Source organism: Podarcis melisellensis, assembly GCF_964234715.1.
Source record: "Podarcis melisellensis genome assembly, chromosome: 2".
Classification (NCBI taxonomy): Eukaryota; Metazoa; Chordata; class Lepidosauria; order Squamata; family Lacertidae; genus Podarcis; species Podarcis melisellensis.
In genome coordinates, this window is record NC_138529.1 from 72,007,277 (window position 1) to 72,030,835 (window position 23,559).

At 41.4% G+C, this 23,559-nt stretch overlaps 1 protein-coding gene across 4 annotated transcripts in view; it reads left to right on the top strand.

Annotated features, from left to right (window-relative positions):
• Positions 1 to 23,559, top strand: part of TEX264 (testis expressed 264, ER-phagy receptor) — a 148,790-nt gene that overhangs the window by 37,052 nt on the left and 88,179 nt on the right. For all 4 annotated transcript variants that reach the window (XM_081900374.1, XM_081900371.1, XM_081900373.1 and 1 more), the window contains one exon: positions 6,944 to 7,165. In XM_081900374.1, the coding sequence (XP_081756500.1) occupies positions 6,944 to 7,165 (222 nt within the window). The remainder of the gene's footprint in view (positions 1 to 6,943; positions 7,166 to 23,559) is intronic.

Below are 23,559 nucleotides of genomic sequence, written 5' to 3' on the forward strand. Positions count from 1 at the left end.
AATAGATGGCTTCTAGCCATGATAACTATTCTCTACAGCCACATTTGGAGGCAGCAGTGCTTCTGAATACCAGTTGCTGGAAACCATGGGAGGGGAGAATGCTCTTATGTTCAGGCATCTACCTGGCAACTGTGAGTATACTGGACTAGACAGACCGTTGGTTTGATCCAGTAGGCTCTTCTTATTGAGTGATAAGCATATCCATGCTTTTGTGTCTTGTACCTGCAGCTTGAATGTATTTGAAGCTAAACTACTTTGGCTTCTGTTAAGAACTTCAAGGTGAATGTTGTTATTAGTTTGGCAATCTCGGTCAGCGTGAATGGCCAACTGATGAGACAGCCAGGAACACTAACAAAAATAATCTCTGGGGTCCTTTATGACCAGAGATGCTTTCCTGACAGCTGAGAATCTCACTCTAACATTTGAAATACAATATCCATCAGATTTTGGAGTGCCCGCAGAGCTCAGTTTGGGGGCAGAGAAGGTTTGGTGCCAATTTTGCAGTTAAATGGAAAAGGAGAACAGAGCTTTTGAGTTGGAAAGTAAAACACCTTGGTGTGTAGGGTTGCTCTCTGAGAATTTGATGCAGGGTATATGCTACTTGCTGTAGGAGTGTTTCATGTCGAACAGGGTAACTTTGTAAGATTTGCTTGTGCAGTTTTCTGGTTTTGTGCAAATCTGAGGGATTAAAGGGGGGTGGGATTCCTTGTTCAGGAGTACACTGGAAATAGTTACAAGCACAGCCCAAAAAAGAGTGAAAGCATTGTGGACATAGTAGACATGGAAAGGGGAATGGCAGAAAGTGACCATTGATCCACCCATCCCCAAACACCAAATACAGTAGTCTGTGACATGTCGAGTGAAGTGCCTTGGAGCCCAGTGGCTCCCAACTGATTGGATTATCCCCATACCGGGTGAACCTGAATTTACAGAGGGAAACCGTCATGTGAACTATGCAAATTAAATGGGAATGTAAACTGCTGCAGACACATATTAAATGTGTGTGTGTCCAAGCCCCCAAATATTTTGGGAATATATACATATTGGTTGCAGGTTAGGTTACTGCTGGGCAAATCCTCTGGTTAGACTTCAATTTACTCTGCTTTAAAGTTACTCTACTATGCCTCTAAGCCCTATATCCCTGACTACTATTCCCATGGCTCATGAGAGTTAGATTGGATTGCCTTTCTGGCATGAGTGATGCGAGGTGTGTTTCTACTAAGCAGTTTCATAAGGGTTATAGAAGGATTACAGAAGCAAATGGATGGTTTGTTTTGTCTGATTCCCTCAAGCTTGACTCCTTGGTGAATACTTTAACCACTCATTTTTCACATACATACTCTGACAAATTGCCAAAGGGGATATTTCTGTACAGATATAAGAGGCAGGTGTATCTGTTGAGTGGGTGACAGAATGCCTGGATGTCATTCTTGCTATTTCCACTTCCATCTTGCATGTCTGAATAAATAGCCTTCTTTTCTAATCTATAAATGCAGGATAACAGTGTAGTTTATGGTGACATTATTTCACTTCTTAATATACTGGCCCGGAAAAATGGAACTGCAATAATACAGCACAGATCTTTAAAAGTTATGTTTATCTTTAAATTACCTTTGAATAGACCATTTTTTTCTTATTCTTTTCAGCTTGCTAAACTATTGAGTGTTTTATTGTATCATCCTGCTATATCTTTGGGTAGACTGCATTGTTGGAACACATTTCAGTCTGGCTCATATAATAGAGTGAAGGAGTGCATTTTATATCTAGGCCAGATTAGGGTTTGTTCTGGGCATATGGTGCCTTGGAGTGCCTTTAACCAGGTGTACCCTTTCTTGAAAAGATGCTACTGTAACAGGCAATGTGTGGAGCAGCTCTAAAAGTGTCTGGATGGTTGAACAGTAATCCAGAAGATAACATTCTAATCTGTACTGGTTACTTGTTCTAGTCTCCATTTAGAGGAGTGATTCTTACCTTTTTTTTACAGTTCCAAAGTTTGTGCACTGTAAGTATTGCCATCTCTTACAAGAACAACATCTGAAGTCAACTGAAGCTAGGCAGGTATCTACTATAAGAAGGGACTTATAGAATCATAGATTTGTTGTTGGGAGGGACCCCGAGGGTCATCTAGTCCAACTCCCTGCAATGCAGGAATCCCAACTAAAGCATCCATAACAGATGGCCATCCAACCTCTGCTTAAAAGCCTCCAAGTTCACCACCTTCCATGGGAGTCTGTTCAGCTGTGAAACAGCTCTTATTGTCAGAAAGTTCTTCCTGAAGTTTAGTTGGAATCTTCTTTCTTGTAACTTGAAGCCTGGTAGCATGATTTTGAGTGAGTTTTTCTGGATGTGCATATTGTTCTACAGGAGTGTCTCTGTATGGTGTCTGTGGTATGGCACCAGCCCATACCACAAAGCTGCAGAAACTTTGCATATGCTTATTTATATATATAACTGTAAGAAAACGAAGATGGGGGGTGGCTTTATTATTATCATTTACTCACCCTTCACCTTAAGGTCCCAGGGTGGTTTACAACATTAAAACACCTACAATCACATAAACAAGGTGGATCCTAAAAATATGTATTCATGGGGTCTGAACTGGCAGTGATGGACCAGGAACCAGACCTTGAGGTCATAGCAGACAGCTAGATAGAAGATGTTGACATGTAGCAGCCATGAGAAAGGTAGATGCCATGCTAGGGATCATTAGGAAAGGAATTGAAGTGGCCATATCATAACGCTGTTATACAAATCTATGGGGCAACCACATTTGGAATATTGTGCACAGTTTTGGTCACCTCACCTCAAAAAAGTTATTGTAGAGTTGTAAAAAGTTCAGAAAAGAGGATCAAGGGAATGGAGCAACTCCCCAGTGAAGAAAGGTTGCAGTGTTTGGCACTCTTTGGTTTAGAGAAAAGATGAATAAGAGGTGACATGAGAGAAGCTCATGAAATTGTTCATGGCATGGAGAAAGTGGATAGTGCAAAGTTCTTTCCCCTCTCTCATAACAATAGAACTTGTGAAGCTGAATGTTGGAAGATTCGGGTCAGCGAAAAGCAACTGCTTCTTCAAGCAGCGCATAGTTAAACTACAGAATACACTCCCACAGGAAGCAGTGATGGCCACCAACTTGAATAGCTTTAAAAGAGGATTAGACAAATTCATGGAGAAGAGAGCTATTGATGGCTACTAGCCATGGTGGTTATGCTCTGGCTCCACAGTCAGAGGCAGTATGCTTCTGAATACCAGTTTCTGGAAACCACCAGAAGGGACAGTGCTCTTGGACTCTAATCCCACTTGTGGATTTCTCAGAGGCAACCATTCAGCCACTGAGAACAGGATGCTAGACTGGATGGGCTATTGACCTGGTTCTGCAGGCTCTTCTTATGTTCAGTGTACCCATATGTCCTGTAAGGAAGGGGGGTAGAAGGCTTTAAAAGGAAGGTAAAGGGCAAATGATCAGCAGCTTGACCTCAACATCCTGAGTGTGTGAGAGAGAAAGTTAAAAAAGGCAAAATGTGATATATTATCTTCTCCCTCTTGCAGGTCTCTGGTATGTAATTATTAGTTGTGCTATTCATCGAAGTTTTACCCAGAGTAGACCTATGGACATTAATAGAGCTAACTTAGTTATGGTCATTAATTTTAATGGGTCTGTTCTGAGAAAGGCTTAGTCGAATGCCACCCAAAGCCTCCCCACGTATTTTAACTGTACCTTTGCATTATCAGTCTTTTTAACTCCATACTTATTACTGATGTGGGGAAAGGGGGACCTGATTTGACTCACACGTTTCCATATTTAGTAAGGAGAATTGGTCTCTGGCAAACAGCATCTTCTTCCTCTGCCTGGCCTTTTGCTTGGCTTTAGTGCCTTTAGGAAAGCATCAAAAACATCTAAAACATGCTTTCAAGACCATGGTGATCTATACCTGTCATTGAGTGAGTAAAATGAAAAGGAAAGCTCATTCACAGCACGCAGCAGAAATGGCAGCGCTGGCCTGGATGACGGCCCTGAGAATGTCAGGGGTTTGTTTTTAATATTCAGCTGGCAGATTCCTTAAAAACCTGTCTGCATATATTTTTAAAAATGTCACAGCATGGTCCTTGGCTAGCAGGTAGAGCAGTAAGACCTTTGGATTGGCAGTGGCAGCAGCTGCTGCTGCTCACTTGTTGCTTCACTCATAATAGACAGATAATTGGCACTGGCTTTAATTGGTCTCTTTCCTACAATTGGTATTGTTGAGTAACAAATAGATCAGCCACTACAGAAGTCAATGAAGCCTTCCACCAGACAATGTCTATGTTGTGCATAGTTGTTGCTGTGAGGCACTTATTCTCTCTGTTGCTCAGATGAGAAAGATTTTTCAGATTTCATAATCTGACCTTTAAGTTTGGTCTGGTTTGTTTGTCAAGACAGACTAGAGTCTACTGCCAGCCTTTTGGATTCATAGACATTCATTTAACTTATATAGACTTTTGTCTTCCATTACTCCAAAAATAAGGTTTACACAGAAATCCTTTCAATGCATATAATCCATATGCAGTGGCTACTTGTGAGAATCTACTAATCCAAAATTGGGACAAATAGCATCCACTCTACAGTAAAATTACGTATGAGCAAATGAAACATGGAAACACATGATTTTCATGACTATACATTAAATGTGTGGTGACAACGCTCAAACCTATTTTGACATCCCTTCTAAGCTGGAAACCTTTTTCCTAATCCTAACCCCAGGTGCACCTGGCTGCTTATGTTGTGATTATTAGTATTTGAAGAAAGGCACCCGGCACATGCTTATATGTGCTTTCTTATTCACTGCAACTCTGGGGTTCCAAGGGAGATACAAGGCTGAAATTAAGTTTGGAGTAATCTTTACCACATTCCTAAAGTTGATCTTTCCATCTTTATTCTGAGAATCATTTTTAAATGCAGTACTAATGAGAGCTGGACCTACTTTTCCCACTTAGTGGCTGTGAGCTGTGTGACTGTGCCTCCTATGATGTTGGTGAAAAGCTATTTTTGTGTAGCAGAGGGCAACAGTAATATGGCACTATTAACCAATCTATAGTGATAAATGCTAGTCATATAGTTACTGGATGAATTTTTATTGGATATTAGACAGTATTCAAGAACCAAACATCAGTAAAAACAACTAATTTGCTTTTGCTTGCCTTTCACTTACAGCAAGCATGAAGCATGTATATGGTGAAAATGCAATATGTGAAGCATCCCTCAAACTCAATTCGATATTTCTGTTGAAGTGTTTATCATTATGTTTTATTCTGCATTGTGGTTTTTAAATGTTTCAGAAGTTCTGTATTTTGATCTTTTGTAAGTTGCTTTGATGGTGAAAAGCATTGAACAAATGTAATAAGAATAACGTTTGCTTTCTTAAAGCAGTGGTTTCCAAAATGCCAACTTTCAGAGTGAGCTTTAACATTGATTTGTCTTGCCAATAAATCTCTTGGCATCTGCTAAGGCAGGGTTTCCCAAACTTGGGTGTCCAACTGTTTTTGGACTACATTTCCCATCAGCTCCGACCATTTGTCCTGCTAGCTAGGGATGATGAGAGTTATAGTCCAAAAACAGCTGAAGACCCAAGTTTGGGAAACCTTGTCACCATCTCAGTTCACATAGGTTACCAACTACGGTAACCTTTGCCAAATTCCTGCGTAAACTGAGGGCCAAACCACACAATGTTAAATGAATAGAGTTGCATCCAGCAAAGTTGTTCCATTTTAGCAAGGGCTTCCAACTGCACAGTGGAACTTCCCCTCCCTCTCCTCTCCCTATACACCCCCCAAATTTGTTCTGGATGGTTCACAATTTTTACAGTGCTTCCCCTCTCTACCCATCTTGCAGTGAACAGACCACACTCACACTGTTCGTAAGTTTAAATGCTTTACTTACAAACTCCAAAGGTCAGAGTCATTCTATGCACAGTTATTCTATGCAGCAGCAATGTGGGATACAAAATATAGTGAAACAGCTCTAAGCACATGATCTGAGTTTGTAGCGAGCAAGCTCAGGCACATCCTATCTCACATAGTGAAAGAAAATGAACAAAGAAGCCTTACTTCTCTGGAGACAAGGGCCCATGACCTAACTGAGTCTAGGAATATAATTCTCTGGTCTTAACCTCTTCATGTGGGACGCAGGTGACGCTGTGGGTTAAACCACAGAGCCTAGGACTTTCCGATCAGAAGGTCGGTGGTTCAAATCCCCGCGACAGGGTGAGCTCCCGTTGCTCGGTCCCTGCTCTTGCCAACCTAGCAGTTCGAAAGCACATCAAAATGCAAGTAGATAAATAAGTACCGCTCCGGTGGGAAGGTAAACGGCATTTCCGTGCGCTGCTCTGGTTTGCCAGAAGCGGCTTGGTCATGCTGGCCACATGACTTGGAAGCTGTACGCCGGCCCCCTCAGCCAATAAAACTAGACGAGCGCCACAACCTCAGAGTCGTCCGTGACTGGACCTAATGTTCAGGGGTCCCTTTACCTTTAACCCCTTCATGTATTAACTAGCCCTAAGCTTGCTACTTATATTTGACTACAATTTCCCCACAACCCCCTTTTCAGGCAAATATGACAATTGGATGCACAATTTAATAAACTACCCAGAGTCCCATCTTGACTTAAAGGTTCTCAAAACTGTGTTGTTTGGCTCTGGGTCAATTTGTACAGCGCTCTTCTTTGGCTGCACATAAATGTCAGTAATGGTAGGCAAGTTATCATGCTGGGAAATGTTTGCCATTTCTAATAAGCTTCTGAGAAACCCTAGGGCTCTCCAGAACATTGTTTGGGAACCACTGCCTTAAGCTATAGGTAGGATCACTGAATGATAAGACTGGTATTATTCCATTTACCGGTATTTTAAACACAGTATCATGAGCCCTTTGAAGCCCTTTGTTGTCTAATGCCAGCCCTTATTTCTCTTTAAAGGTGGATCCAGAGAAATGCCGCTATCTTGTGGGTAGCATCTTGAGTGAAGGAGAAGAGAAGCCATCTGAGGAAGTGTTGCGCATGTTTCTGAAGTATGGTTTCAAGATCATCAACTTCCCAGCCCCTAGCCATGTTGTCATGGCAACTTTTCCCTACACGACTCCACTGTCCATCCATCTGGCAGTGAACCGTGTCCACACAGCCCTTGACGTATACATCAAGGTGAGTGATCCTATGTAACAAGTCTTCTGTTTTAAGCCTGCTAGGTAAAACCCTCTCCTTGCCTTGTGAAGGTGATACACATTATCTTATATTATATATTTCCAATTAATCATGCAGCCTGAATCCTTTTTCTGTTGCTGGCTGTTAAGTATTATTTACCTGTGATACCGTCTTTCCTTTAGACTTTGCAAAGACACCAGTTATCTTTCGGGATCAGTGGAGTGTATGAAGTAGTGGTGGGGAATCTTTGACCGTTGGGCCTAATTAGGTCTGACAGGCCTCTCCATTTTGTCCACAAGAAACCATACCCACCTGCCATAAACTTGACATCATGTATGATGTCAGAAATAGGTCCAGGAAGGTCAAGGCTGAGCCAATAAGTGATCTGCATGGCTTTTCTTTTCTTTTCTTTTCTTTTCTTTTCCTTTCACAATCACTGTTGATGGGCTGTCCTTTCAGAGGGCTGTGCATGGCACTTTGCAGCCCTGACTGTTATCTGATATTAAGGACTTCAAAGTGTCGTACAGGCACTCCGTAAGCATTAACAATCAACTGATCATTTGTACTTGCAGGAAGCTCTGCACAATGGTTTGAAGACTCAACAATTGGAGACTTTAAAGTGCCATGTCATGGATCACCTGATATTATTCTGGCATCAGGTGATACGTTAAAAAAATCTAATTATGTGGAAGTGGTGGCCTGTGTGAAGACATTTCTTTGCGCACTATACTGAAATTTCCATTTAGACAATATCTTCTCCCTCACTTTGCTGACATTCCTTGATAGTGTTTGGATAGTGTTTGGACATAATGCAAAATCATGGTTTAGAGTTATGAGAATGACTCCCTGAGGGCTTGCATGTTTCCTGCCCCACCGGCACAGCTATGAGGAGATGGGAAACTTTTGTAGAATGTGATCAGCATGCAATATTGCAACTTCTAGCACAACTAGATTATAGTGGGGCTGCCCAGAATCTGATCCAGAATATGCCACTGGTGCAGAATGCCATAGCAGGTTTGCTGCATGCTATTCCTCGAAGGATGAATCATAGAACACAAGTTCTCTGGGAGCTTCACTTGCGCCTATTGGCTACCATGTTGCTTACATTGGTGTATAAAGCTTTGACTGACTTGGGAGTGACACACATGAACTTAAGATACTTAAGATTTTTAACTTAAGATTTTTTTAACTTAAGTTAAAAAAAAGTGAGAATGGGACCTTACTATTCTTCTACTCTAGTATTAAGCACAGGAGCCCCTCAGGGATGTGTGCTAAGTCCCTTTCTCTATTCCCTGTACACATTTGATTGCACCCCACTGTATAAGTCCAACACAATCATCAAATTCGCAGATGATACAACAGTGGTGGGGCTCATTAGTGAGAACGATGAGACTGCTTATAGGAAAGAAGTACAGGGGTTAATTCAATGGTGTAAAGAAAACAATCTTATGCTTAACACCAAAAAAACCAAAGAACTCATAATTGACTTTAGGAGAAAGAAAAGTGTATTTTTACCATTGCACATAAATGGCGAGGAGGTGGAGAGGGTTGGTAGTTTTAAATACCTGGGCATTTATATCTCTGAGGACCTCTCATGGACTGCGAATATTAATATGGTTGCGAGGAAGGTGCAGGGGAGGCTGTATTTCCTGAGAATGCTCAGGGGACTGAATCTATCTCAGCACCTACTTCTGTCCTATTATCACAGTACCATCGAGAGTGTCTTGACCTATAGTATATTATCGTGGTATGGGAGCAGCTCTGAAATGGATAAAAAAGCTTTACAGAGAATAATTAAAATTGCCCAGAATGTTATTGGGCTCCAACTACCAACCCTGGATGAGATCTTCACGTCTCGCACTTTGAAGAAGTCACACAATATCCTGAGAGATCCCACCCATCCTGCTCACAACTTCTTTGAACTGTTGCCTTCGGGCAGAAGATATAGGACAATGAAAACACGAACCACACGCCTTCTGAATAGTTTCTATCCAAGAGCTCTGATTGCACTAAATAATGATCTCAGGGCCAGTTGCAAGAAATAGCAAGCAGGGAGTAGGAAGGAATGAGATAGGTTTTAGGTTATGTTATGCCTTTAATAGGTTATGTTATATTCTGGATTATGTTATGTTTTATAGATTATGTTTGAATAGGATGAGAGTGTTGGAGATACGTGCAAATGTGTATGTGAACCCGGTCTTTGGGTGTTTGATTTTCGTTGTTGTGTATACTGTGTATATACGGACAATGACAATAAATTTATCTTAAGTTAATCTTATAAGTAGGCAGCCCTACCACCTGTCAACTTTTACCCAGAGGATGTTAGGGAGATAGGGGTCCAGCCCACAGACCAAATCTATTTCCCCATTCCTGGTATAATGTTCTACACAAGGTTTTGAAATATTCACTGTTATGATGGAAACATGTGGGTTTTTTTTTTTCTTGTAATCTTCTTCATGTGTACCAGTGGAAGACACTTTCTTACCATCCCAAAGGACTGGGATTATTTTTTTGCTAAATATGTTTGGAACTAAACGTTTGTTGGCCTCATAGATATTTCCTCAGAGAATGCCAATTTTGTGTGTATGTATGTATGTATGTGTGTGTGAGTGAGTGAGTGAGTGGGTGGGTGGGTGGATGCTTCTAGATCAAGGCTTCTCAAATTCATTTCTTTGGGCCACACTTTCAGAATAACATTTGCTCATGCCACACCAAATTTTTAATTCATAATAAATATATTAGAAAATAAAAAACAACTCCTAGCAGTGCTTAATCTATAACACAGAACATAACTACTGTAAAATATTATCATCCAGAAAGTATGCTGTGCTGTGCTATACCGAAATGTTTATTTGATTGTTCTTGAATCTTTCTGCCACACTTGCCATCCACTCCATCCACTCCCCTTTGAGAACCACTGTTATAGATGGAGAGCCTCTAGTGCTGTAAACTGCAAGCAGGATTGCATTAGCCATCCACACTTCAAGGGTCTATCCTTTTTGGGGGGCCTGTATGCATGGCACTATGGGCAAGACAAAGCTTTGTGAGAATTGTTGTTTCCTCTCCTTTCCCCTCATTCGTCACTTTTTCTTCTGACATTTTGAAGCAGATGCTTCTCAGTGCCATTTTAGCCCCTTATTTTGTATTTATACCTGTGTACATGTATGCAGTTACTGAAGCAGTACAATTGAAAAAAATTAAAAAGTTGTGTTTTTTTTTTTAAAAAAAAAGACAATGCCAGCAGCTCAGGGCAAGAGGGTTGCAGCTTATCTTCTGCATTAACATGATTATGGATTGGGCTGTAGGTCCCATGGATTTCACCTGGAAATGCCCTTTTCCAGTGTGGTTAATTTCACAATGGAACCTAATCAGATATCCTGATCCAGTCAGTGTTACAATATGGATAGAAAATTTACAGCCTTGGTTTTTCCTTGTTGTGTCAGTCTGCTGTAGTATAACTGCATTAAAAACAAATTGTGCCCGACTGCAGTCCAGGGTTAATGGATTGCAGCCTTACAGGGTTTTAGCCAGAGACACCTGCACATCTGTACTTGGAGGTAAGCACTGATGTTTTCAAAGTAATCTACTAATTAAATAACTATTTGAACTGTGTGGGTTGAGGGAACCTCATTACAGGAAGCAATTAATTAAGGCAGAGAGCTGGTAGATCAGGAGAAAAAGGACTTATGGTGCAGGATGTGAAACAGCTCTGAAACCAGAAATTCATGGCAAGCAGCTGAGGAGGAGAGGCTGTCCCAACATGTCATCTACCTCCCCCGGGAACATTTCTTCTCACTCTGCCTCCATCACACATTTTACCATCCATACCTGCAAAGAGATTGAACTGCTATTCCGTTCTTCCCCTCCTTAGCAGATTTTCAATTTTATTTTAAAAAAAAGGTAGAGAAAGGTAAGAAAACATGGGAGGATTGCAAGTGGCTTATGAAGTTGTCTGGACTCTCACAAAGGAGACATGGCAATTTCACAGCAACAGTCTTGCCTAGAAGAAGAGAGAGAGAGAAACACAGGAATGTGATTTTGAAGGGAATGCATTTAGGTTCCCATGTATGTTTTGTACATCACAAATGTTTCCATTCATATATCTTCTCCTATATAATAGAGCACAACTGATTCCCATCTCCTGTCAAACGAATTCCCTATCACAAACTTTTAACTCTAAAAAACACATCCCAAAAATCTTATCTGACTCTTGCTAAAACATTTGCCGCTGTTTCCTAGCACCCTGTGTGAGAGTTTTCCTTCATCAGAATTGACAGCTTTACGTGCTTTCTTGCTTGCCCTATTGCCAGCCAGCAAAGAACACTCTTTGGAAAGACTGCCATTCAGTTATCTTGTTTATTCCCCATCTCTGATAAGGAAGCTAGCTGAATGGACATACTGTAACCTGCAAGAGTGTTATTTAGTTCAGAAGGGAGAGACTGTTTAAAGACCAAAGGACAGTGCAATTCAATTCAGTTTTCATGTAGGTCATCCCCATTCTCTGGAATTTTATCTCTTCCCCAACCCTGCCCTATGTTGCTTAGAATGCAGGCGATCTTGAGGAGAAGACAAAGGAACAGTCAAACTTGGAAACCTCCATGGATTGCAATATATGATGTTAGGAGAAAGAGAGCTTATGTTTTTCAAAGGGGGGAAATATTACTGATCATGAATTTCAGAATTCCTGTATTGATTGTAAGCTAGAGCATTTCCACATGTTCAGCATGATGGTGATGTCAATTGCTACTTGCCTCCCTTTCTCCCTAATTTATACCAATTTGTTTAAACCATTATTAACTGATAATCTTAGAATATGAAGTCATCACAGTTGATTTTAAAAGCAGATTGCATTTTTGTTCTTACTGGATTATTTTTGTTTATTTTAAATAAAAAGATAACATTTTAAACACCCACCTTTCTTAACTGGCCTGACTTGAACCCTAGCTATACTTCCAAAATGTTTTCTCAAGGCTCTATCTGCACCTACCTCTTTAAAAGCAACACTTTTGTGTGCTGAATTGGGCATTTTAAAAAATTCATTGATAGCAATGCTTGTGTGCTAATACAGTGGTACCTCAGGTTAAGAACTTAATTTGTTCTGGAGGTCTGTTCTTAACCTGAAACCATTCTTAACCTGAAGTACCACTTTAGCTAATGGGGTCTCCTGCTGCCGCCACCCCGCCACCCTGTGATTTCTGTTCTCATCCTGAAGCAAAGTTCTTAACCCGAGGTACTATTTCTGGGTTAGCAGAGTCTGTAACCTGAAGCATCTGTAACCTGAAGCATCTGTAACCTGAGGTACCACTGTACTTCCTTCTTTATAATGTGGCTGGGGATATAAGACTGCCTTCAAAGAGGACCTGCAACGGCACCAGGAAGCATCAGTGTTTTGTGCTTCCTGTTGTATCATCTTCCCCACTCCAACTTATCATTGTTTGCAATGAAATCTCTTATATCTCCTATAGCAGGTTGTTTCCCACAAATATTCCTATAAGGAAATTGGTGGATAGACTGTTGGAAATGACAGAGCCTTCATTATGGGATTCCCCCTGTTGCTCTTGCCAGGTAGCTATGACACTCACATAGTTGTATTAAAAAAATCCCTGCTAAACTATTATTTCTTTTATGTTAGTAAACATGTCTGGATTAAATTTGTGCCAAAATCTGGTTTTTAAAACAGAAAACATGTAGTGTCTTTAAAAAAGAAGTCTCTATATAAATAAAAAAGTGCCGACTAGACATTCTGTTTTTGTGCCTACAGTCCAAGTCCCAGAAGCAATGTTGCTCCTAACTTTTGTATCCCAGTTTCTAACACTGATTATGAGATATTTACTGATTGGAAATGAAGTGGTGTGACAATCATAAAACTTTTGCACCTGCAAATATTATTCAAAGTGGGATCATGCATTATAGCCCTGATATCATCATGCACACAGATAATCATGGAATGTGAAGTAAGAAATGACATCTGGAGGGGCCCTCAGTGCCTATCATGCATGCATATTTTGAGCAATATACATGCAACACCCCCCCTTTAATCCAGATTTAATGTTTCTGCAATAACACCCCCCCCCACCCATGGTAAATGAGGATTAAAGGGAAGAAAAAATGTGGAATGGCATTTTCATGGGGATGGTATTGCCTGAATTTGTGTCTATGGGCAGCGCCATTTCCATAATAAATGGCTCTATGCAAATGTCCATTGTTCAGCATTTGCACACTAGTTTCCTTTGGCCCTAACTATGGGTAAATGCACAAGCCTTGTTGTAGCTTGTGCTGATAAAGTGAGTAGAAAGTGAGTAAGGAAAGCAGTGCTATTAAGTGTGCACTTTATGTGCAAGTCTACGTTTTTAATAGCAACATCAGATTTACCAAATTTACACTTGCTTTAGGGTGCAGAGATGACATTTGGATGCTCCAGGAAAGGTCCTGGAGAGTGCATCTGTAACATAAACAGTGAAATCATTAAAGCTAAAAAAGGAGCTACAGATAGTGCTGGGAACACCTGGTAGCTTTTTAATGAGAGCTGCCTTTCTGGTTTAAAAAATAAATACATCCAAAATCCTTGGTGCTTATATTTTTCAAACTGAATGAAGAACAGAGATTTATCCTAAGTTGAAACTTTTCTTTTTCAACCTAGTGAGATAGAAATCTTGGGCAAATGTGCATCAAATTTATGATTGCTTTGTGTGTGTGCCTCTCTTGGGAACTTGAAACTGGATATTTTTATTGCAGATTTCAGTCATGGAGTTTCTGTGAATGAGGTTATTGAGGTAATGTAACTTGGTTATGGGGCATATTAGAGGGTTAGTCAGTTATAGGTTTGAGGGTCTTTCAGTTGACCCTATTTATAAGTAAATCTCAAAGCAGACAGAAAAGATTTTCCATTTTTACAAATATGGAGTTGAAATTCAGAAATTTGAAATGATAATACGTGAGGAAGAAAGAGTTAGTTAGGTGCGTGCCTGTGGATCTTAGAGTTGTGATTCTAACCAAAACCAGAGGCAAATGAGCAGAGCACAGATTAATTACTAAGGGAGTGCTATCAGAACTACCTGTTCTTTTTAGAGGCTTGTTCTTCCTTACCTTTTATTGATTTCCTGAATGTAAGACTAGAGCTGGAAAAATACAAGGTCTCTAGCTGCTGAGGCTCCTAGAACCATAATCCTAAAAAAGTAAATTCTCTCTATTCTATAGAGGGACTCAGTTGTTTGAATGGCCTGAAGTTTGGACCTGGTTTGGTGAACTATCCAATCAGTGTGTGCTTCAACCACTTTTCAACCTGATAATAATGATAATGATAATGATAACAACAATAAATTTATTACTTATACCTCGCCCATCTGGCTGGTTTCCCCAGCCACTTTGAGCGGCTTCCAACAAGAGATTAAAAATAAAGGTATAGGGATGTGCAACACGGCCTCTTGTCACTGCCAGAGAGCTTGAAGTAGCTGGGTTGGACAGACCTGGTATTAAATAGTGGAAGCTTGGTCATCTGTTGTAGACTAGTCAACAGATCAGAACCTTCTGTCTTCTGCACTTCGGTTTCTCAACTTCAGTGTGGCCAGTCTTTCTGGCAAGAGTCTGTCCTTGAGTCAAGTATAAAGTATGAGAAAGTGCATATGCAACCCTGCCACGTGCCTTGGTGTAGTTTTTGTCTTTTGTCTTACTGAACTGAGGAGGGGTCAGGCATGTTGGCCTGACAAGCCCATAGGTTCTTTCCAGGGGTGTGCTACATGCTTCCAGTACCTGTGACACTTATCTAGACACTACTGTATATTACAGTAACTCTCCAAATTTAGACTGGCTTTTCGGAGTTGCTTTGATATGCTGCCTTTCTGCTGTGACATTTGAGGTAGTTTACAATTCAGTACTAAACTAAGAGAAAAAATATTAAAAAGAGCTGTTTAGAATCTCTTCAAGAGATGATAGCAAGAGCGCCTTCATCTGGGCTACTTTTGTTTCTTTTTTGGGATCTGTTTTCAGCCCAGGTAAGACCTTCTTTTACAGTTATCCAGACCTCTTTGCCTACTTGCTTGCTTCCCTTTTCATTTTTCTTGAGTCTAGGACTCTCACAAGGCCAGTGCACCCAGAATTGCTCCATTGCTAGATTTTTTAATTCCAATATCCTGGCAAAAGCAATATAGAGTCTTGTGCCACCGTAAAGGCTAACTTGCTTATTATAACAAAAAAAAAAAAAAAAATCCTTCCAGTAGCACCTTAAAGACCAACTAAGTTAGTTCTTGGTATGAGCTTTCGTGTGCATGCACACTTCTTCAGATACACTGAAACAGAAGTTTCCAGACCCTTCTATATAGTGAGAAGGTGGGGAGGGGTATTACTCAGAAGGGTGGTGGGAATGGGTGATTGGCAGATAGCTGTGATGAGCCTGTTGGCGACTCTTAACGACTGCAGCCTCTAGTCATCACATACAGCTCCCAAGTTAAAACAGTACAACGCATCATCAGAGATCTACAACCTCTCCTGGACAATGACAGTTCTCTTTCTCAAGCTCTGGGAGGAATACCTTTCATTGCCTACAGACAGCCACCCAATCTTAAACAACTCCTAACCCACAATAATACTACAACCAGACCTAACACGGACACTGGCACCAGAGCCTGCAACAAACCCAGATGCCAACTTTGCTGCCACATACACCCGGACAACACCATTACAGGCCCCAACAACATCACACATACCATCTCGGGACTATTTAATTGCTCATCGTCTAACATTGTGTATGCCATCAAATGCCAACAGTGTCCTTCAGCTCTCTATATTGGACAAACAGGCCAGACCTTACGCCAAAGAATAAACGGACATAAATCTGACATCAGGAATCACAAGACAGAGAAACCAGTAGGAGAACACTTCAATCTCCCAGGACATTCTATACAAGATCTCAAAGTAGCTGTTTTACTACAAAGGAATTTCAGAAATAGACTGGAAAGAGCAGCTGCTGAATTGCAACTTATTCCCAAACTTAAAACCATGGAGAGACCTGGTCTGAACAAAGACATTGGATTCTTATCTCATACATGACAAAGCCATTTTTCACCTTCTCACCCCTTGCTTTTTCCTGTAAGACCTATTGCAGTCGTTAAGAGTCATCAACAGGCTCATCACAGCTATCTGCCAATCACCCATTCCCACCACCCTTCTGAGTAATACCCCTCCCCACCTTCTCACTATATAGAAGGGTCTGGAAACTTCTGTTTCAGTGTATCTGAAGAAGTGTGCATGCACATGAAAGCTCATACCAAGAACTAACTTAGTTGGTCTTTAAGGTGCTACTGGAAGGATTTTTTTTTTTTTTACTATGGCAGACCAACACGGCTACCTATCTGTAACTTGCTTATTATAGCATAAGCCTTCATGAACTGAGGCCCACATCAACAGTGTGCCTATCTCCCGGCCCTGATTTGCCTGCAGATACAGCTGTGGAGCCCTGGAAATTATGCATTATCAGTACCATGCACCTTGTGCCATTTTGTGTAAGAACATCTAGGATGTTATAGGAGGGCAATTTTTGCAGTCACAATATACCACCTATACCACAATATACCACCGTATACCACAAATAAGCAAAAAATGTTCAAACTTCCCTAGGTGGGTCTCACCTCTGTTGCTTGGAGGAAGAGGGTGAAAGCCATTTTAGCAGAACTGTCTAAACCTACAGCTTGGTTTCCTTGCAAAGCCAATTCTGCCAATGTATCACGCTCCTCTCTTAAAACTCCCTCTTCTTCCCATATCTTTGAACTGCTTTTCACAATGGCAGGTTTGACATGAATAGCACCTGGAGACCAGGCTTGTCACTTGGCTGCCCCTTTCACTCAAGTTTGCACCTGAGCCCTCAGAAGGTTCTTGTTTCCCTCCCACAATATGGAGCGCTGGGAACTCTGCATTTTGCTACTGTTCACATACCAGAGTAGACATTTGCCAACTTCACAGCCGGGGTTGGGGGGGGGGAGGGGATGGATTTCCTGAGGCATTGCTCCCAAACCAGGGGTGTTTTCTCACATCCCCTCCTGGCTGCTGTGGCAAACAGCATCTGCTCCCCTGGCACCTGTTGGAGAGACAGGGAAAGAAAACAAGAGAGAAACTTTCACAGAAACAGGTGACCTGTGCACATTTTCTGATGGGAATATGTGTTGCCATGGAGACAGCTTCTCCAAATAGCTCCCCTCCACCTCCCCCAAGCAACTGAGGCGCAAGCAAGACATTTTTGCAGTGTCTGGTTTGAAAAGATTCTCTTAATGAGAGTCGTAGGTCAGGCGAGCTGAGCGAAGGAGACCCCCTTTCTGCTGCTTTGTCCCTGCGGGATGCGCCGAGCAGGCAAACGGGCTTATGAAAAAGAAGTCTCTTCAAAGGGTCTCCGTGTTGTAAATGAAATGAAGGCTCTGGTTCCCCCCCATCTTTTTTGAGAGAGAGAGAGAGAGAGAGAGAGAGAGAGAGAGAGAGAGAGAGAGAGAGAGAAAGAGAGAAGGATTTGGTTCAAATGGATCACCTCTCTTCCTAGTCAAGCAACTTAACAGCCTATTTAAAAATGGAAAGAGATGGAAAAACAAGACAAAAGAATGAGAAAGAGCTTAAGGTGGAATGGTGGAGAATGGAGATGGTGACTGAGGGCAGCACAATATGAGCAGCAAGATGGCAAGGGGATGGGGAGTGTCTTTTTTAAACAGAACAACAAACCAGCAAAAGGGCTTAGTAAGAGAGAATGGAGGATAAGAAAAGTTGTGAAACCTAAGCCAGTAGAGGGGCTGAAGTGGATAAAGAGCATACAAATTGCAAGCTTTGAAATTCCAGGGAAGGACTTTCAACGGTGTTCAGACTGTCAGACATTTCTAGGCTTAAACCAAGAGGCCTTTGGATTGGACACAGACTTCTTCCTTCTTAGTGGCTGCTGGTCAGATGAGGGAATGCATAGACAGTTCTTATAGACAATTTCAGCTGTGGCATTCATTTGTCAATCTATAATTCTCTTGGCCTGGAAAATCAGATGAGAGCAGATGACCAGTCTGGTGCCATCAGCTGATAAAAGGTTTCTGGAGCTGCTGCTTTCCCTTGCTCTGGGCAGTTTGTCAAAGGGGGTGTGTGTGTCACCCAGCTCTTCCATCAGCACTACCAGACTGAGGGCTTATACACACTTACCTTTTGCCCTGTTTGGACACAGAGCTTTAAAGCAGGGTGTGTGTGTGTGTGTTTGTGTGTGTGTGTAGAACCTCAATTGGCTATGTATTTTTATTGATGGGGGGCAGCTGCCCCCCCCCCAGCTACACCCAGGGATGGGGATTATTTGGGTTGATTGTGTGGCACCATTGAGGAAGAATCACTGCCCTATTTCAGTCCTCTTGTGCTGGTCACTGTAACTTCAGACACCCCAAGATGCTACCAGTTTTCTGTAAAACTGTTAGTCTGGCCCAGGTATGACTTGAGGATTTCTTTTCTAGCGCTGATCAACTCTTTGAGCCTAGAGACAAACAGGGTAAATAATGTCCTATGGACCCCATTGGATATTTCAGTGCCATTTGATATTACTGATCATGAGGTGTTGATGACCTGCTTGCAGGGCCTGGTGATAGTTTGCCTTTTGGCATCTCATATCTAACAAATTACTTCTTCCCCTGTGTCACTTTAAAATCTCGAAGGATGACTGACAGCAACTCCATGACACTCACTTTCTGTCCTTGGAGATTCATTAAAGCCCAACTCGAGCATCTTCCAAACAAATTATAAAGCAATTCTATTTTTGTTAGCTTTTAGCAACTGCATTTATTATCAGATTGGGACGGGAGGCAGGGGGAATTGGTTGGGGTTATAATAAGGTCTGTTTTTTGTGATATTTGGTAGTTTACAGTTTATGTTTTTTAGACTCTGCTTTTATTTTTTTGATCACAAGCATGTTAAAACCTGCCCTAAGCCATTCATAAAGGGTAAGATATAAAATGTGCTTATTTGATTTTTATAAGAGAAAACTGGCTTACAGAGAGGTACATAGGACAACACTCTCTTTGGCCATTCTGCAGCCAAGCAGGAATGGAACTTATGAATTACTGATGTCCAGTTTCCTTTGGTAATTTTAGCATTACTTATTTATGAGCCTGAAACCCAACAAATGACAGGAAATGTGTGGAAAAATTCTGTACTGCTCTCTTTCATCGAGCCTCCCTCTCCCACCTTTTGCAACATCTATTTTGAGCCTCTCATTCTGAGCTACCTGCTCTAATTGGCTTGCCTTTTTGGATATCTTGCAGATAGCTTCTTGGTCCTGTGCTGCTTGCCCTTTCTAGCATAGGTGTCTGTATTTCTGCTTGGCAAGTCCTTCACCTGTTTACTTGAACCCCTCCAAATGTGAATGTGTAAGGCAAGTGGTACTTCAACTGCTGCAGAACTTGCCTTCACAACAGCCTCAATAAAGTAAATTGTTTAGGCTAAAGTATGGGCCAGCTGGTTGCTAGGCAATCCTTTTGTATTTGCAGCAAGGTAAGTACAGGCTGCACACAGACATCATACATCTAAAGCACTTTTAACACGTCCACTCCCCCTGAAAAATCATAGGAAATGTAGTTTACCTCTCACAGAGCTACAGTTCCCAGAACCCTTAACAGACTACAGTTCCCAGTATAGTGTGCTTCCATTTATGAGTTGGAGTTTGGGATTTGCAGTCCTACAGGGAGGAATGAGAAGAAAGTGGCTGCTGGATTATTGATGCCACGATGGACGGAAGCCTGTATATTCTGCCTTACTGTGAAATAAATTTAATGTTGCGCTAAGACAATTGTTCTGCCGTGGCAGGTATTTCAGCTTGCTTGACTGAACAACTCGCAGCTCCTCTCCCTCTCTCGACAGCCCCCAAGCCAATTCTGAGGGGCATGCCGAGGGGAGGGAAGAAAGCCTGTTGCACCTGTGGAAGTCCTTGTATAGGGCATCTGCTGACAGGATTCATTAGCTGAATCCCAGTTTATCACTTTCCTGTTACAGTTACGGTTAAGAGGCATTTTAGGATTGTCTTCTAAGTGAAAGGTCACAGGTTTTCCATGCATAGCCTGTTATTTTTGCCTATTTTCCAGCTTGCTGGTGGTTCTTTTGCTCAGGGTGGTGAAGCTGGTCAGGACAAAAATGTGTGGAAAATAGGTAGCCCAAGAAATAGTCATGAGGAGAGCTCTTTCCACAATCATATATATCTGTTTTCCTAGTACCTAGAGAGTGCTAGGTACAGTACTTTGTTATTCCAATCAGCATTTCTGCAATTGCTAAAAGTGATGTGTTGCCTCTGAAGCACTGAGGTTCTGATGTATGGGATGAAGATGGGAGAAAACGCGAGTGGGCGCCTTGGATCCTGTTAGTTCCAAAAGCCAGCTCTTTCTTCCTATCTGCCAAGTTCTCAGAATATCAGGTCATGGAATGCAAATGAAAGCCTCTCTAAAGATGCTCTCCCAGGGTGAGCATTTTAATGACATTGTGAGCTGCTTATTAAACTGTAACCTGCCATTTCTGGGAGCGTTCACTCATGTTCTCAGTTTAATTATCCCTCTGTGGCAGTCTCAGTGTGAGTACCTGTGTGCACGTGTGCAGAGTGTATGAATATCTTCACCAAACAAAATACACCCCCCCATGTTTTCATTAGAAGGCCTTTAGGACTCTGTGGTTTCTGTCCTGTGGCACACTGGATAGCTTGAGAGGTGTTTTAATTGCTTTCTAGCTGAGAAGTCCATCTGTCTTTGCCCTTTGTAGAGGATGCCATCGTTCCAAGCCACATATTGCAGGACAGGTGTTACTAATGCAGTCTCCACAATCAAAGCAAACTCCAGTCTGGTTCATTTTTTACTGCAGGAATTTTTAAAAGCGTCCAAGAACTGGTGAACCATACTGTAGCGCTGTCTGTGGCAGAAAGAGAGGGGGCAGGGGAAGAGATAATAGGAACACCTTAGTCCGTTCTGCTTTTGAGGGGTGGGGTGTGGGGCTTACCCAATTCCACTTTGAAGCAGAATTTGATGGCAGGATTGAAGTTATGCCCAAAGAGGAACTGAGTCAGACAAGGATCTGGATTTGGTGGAGATTATGGACTTCTGTTGCAACACTTGAAAGCCTTCCTTGATATTGTAAAGCTGCACTATACATATTCATAAGTGTTGTGCACCAGCATGGTACAAGATGTCATGGTGTTATGTCAGTACAGGAAGCCCTGCTCATGCCCACTGGAAATGGAAACAACAACAACAACAACAAAGCCTTCCTTAACATAGACACTGCTAGGCACTTACAGACCCCTTTACACAAAAAGTGCCCCCTGCCTTAGTCTACAACACTGGGGAGCCATCAAGAGGGAAGTAATAGTACCACTCTGTTCTGCCTTGGTCAGACCACACTTAGAGCACTGTGCCCAGTTCTGGGCACCACAATTTAAGAAGGATATTGATGAACTAGACTGTGTACAGAGAAGGGCAACCAACATGATAACGGGTCTAGAAACCAAGCGTTATGAGGAACAGTTGAGGGAATTGGGTATGTTTAGCCTTGTAAAGAGGAGATTGAGAAGAAATAGGATAGACAACGTCAAATATCTAAAGGGATGTCACATGGAGGATTGAGCAAACTTGTTTTCTCCTGCTCCAGAGGGTAGGCCCCAAACCAATGGATTCAAGTTACAAGAAAGGAGCTTCTGACTAAAAATTAGGAATAACAATAAGAGCTGTTTGCTGGTGGAACAGACTCCCATGAGAGGTGGTGAACTCTCTTTCCTCGGAAGTTTTTAAGCAGAGGCTGGATGGCCATCTGTCATGAATGCTTTAGTTGAGATTCCTTCATTGCAAGGCATTGGGCTAGATTACCCTTCCAACTTTACAGTTCTATGATTTTATTAAATGTTGTGCTCATTCTACTTCTTTAAGCAGTGAGAAGTTCCATGGGAACAGGGCTTTTTGAGTTTAGTTTCCTTTTGAAAGAAACATGAGAACAAAACTAGCCAAACCCTGGCATATTTTTAAAACTGGAATTCACTTCTTTATTATTTAGTTTTTGCAGTCTCACTGTAAATGGGTTATTCTATAACTGTTTTAGGATCCCTGGGGTCATCTAAGCTAGCCAGACCTCTTTGGTGCTGTCACACATCACAAAATTGGGCCAGATTAATGACACTTCCACTAAATATGAAATAATTATTTTGGATTAATGGACTAAATACTTATTTTGGATGAATTAACACAGCCTACAATGCTGTACTGTCATGGAAATTGGATTTTAATTGATTTGATTAATTAGCTGCTTCTGTGATGCTGTGTTCTTCATTTATTCTAATGATGCTGCCTATTGCTTTTTTAAATGTGTAGATTATAAAGTGCTCAGGAGTCCTAAGGGAGAAAATATGCTTGTATAACTATAATAAGTAAAAAAGTTATCAAATATTGAAAACTATTCCAAAGAAAAAAACAGGTTGGATGTGTGGGAACCACCAGGGGGAAGTGCAGAGTGACCAAGAAGCAGATGTTCTGAATCAGCTTTCCCCAACCTAGTGCCCTCCAGAAGTTTTGGGATGATGGGAGTTGTAATTCAAAACAACTGGAGTTCACCAGGCTAGAAAGGTTGTTTTAAACTATCTGCCTTATATCTGACTAGTGTATTGCCAGTTCTTGTGAAAAGGCTCTTTCACCCTTAAAGTTTTAAGGTGAGAATAAACTCTTGTGTTGAACTCATGATCATAACAAAAAAAATTCTTTCCAGTAGCACCTTAAAGACCAACTAAGTTAGTTCTTGGTATGAGCTTTCGTGTGCATGCACACTTCTTCAGATACACTGAAACAGAAGTTTCCAGACTCTTCTATATAGTGAGAAGTTGGGGAGGGGTATTACTCAGAAGGGTGGTGGGAATGGGTGATTGGCAGATAGCTGTGATGAGCCTGTTAACGACTCTTAACGACTGCAATAGGTCTTACAGGAAAAAGCAAGGGGTGAGAAGGTGAAAAATGGCTTTGTCATGTATAATGAGATAAGAATCCAAGGTCTTTGTTCAGACCAGGACTCTCCATGGTTTTAAGTTTGGTGATAAGTTGCAATTCAGCAGCTTCTCTTTCCAGTCTATTTCTGAAATTCCTTTGTAGTAAAACAGCTACTTTGAGATCTTGTATAGAAGATACAAGATACTTTGAGATCTGTAACTCATGATCATGTCACTTATAGGCAAGCTTAAGTCCTCAGTTAGGAAGCCACATGCTTCCAAAGTCTTTGTCCTTGAATATTTAGTTTTAGTTGTATCCATATAATAGGGAATGTATAAGGAAGAGGAGTAGGTGGGCTAGATAAGAAAGCATTATTGGGACACAAGTGGAAGGGGTTGAAGTTTATAGACAATACTCATCAAAATGGAACAGTGAATAGTTGTCTCCCAAGTG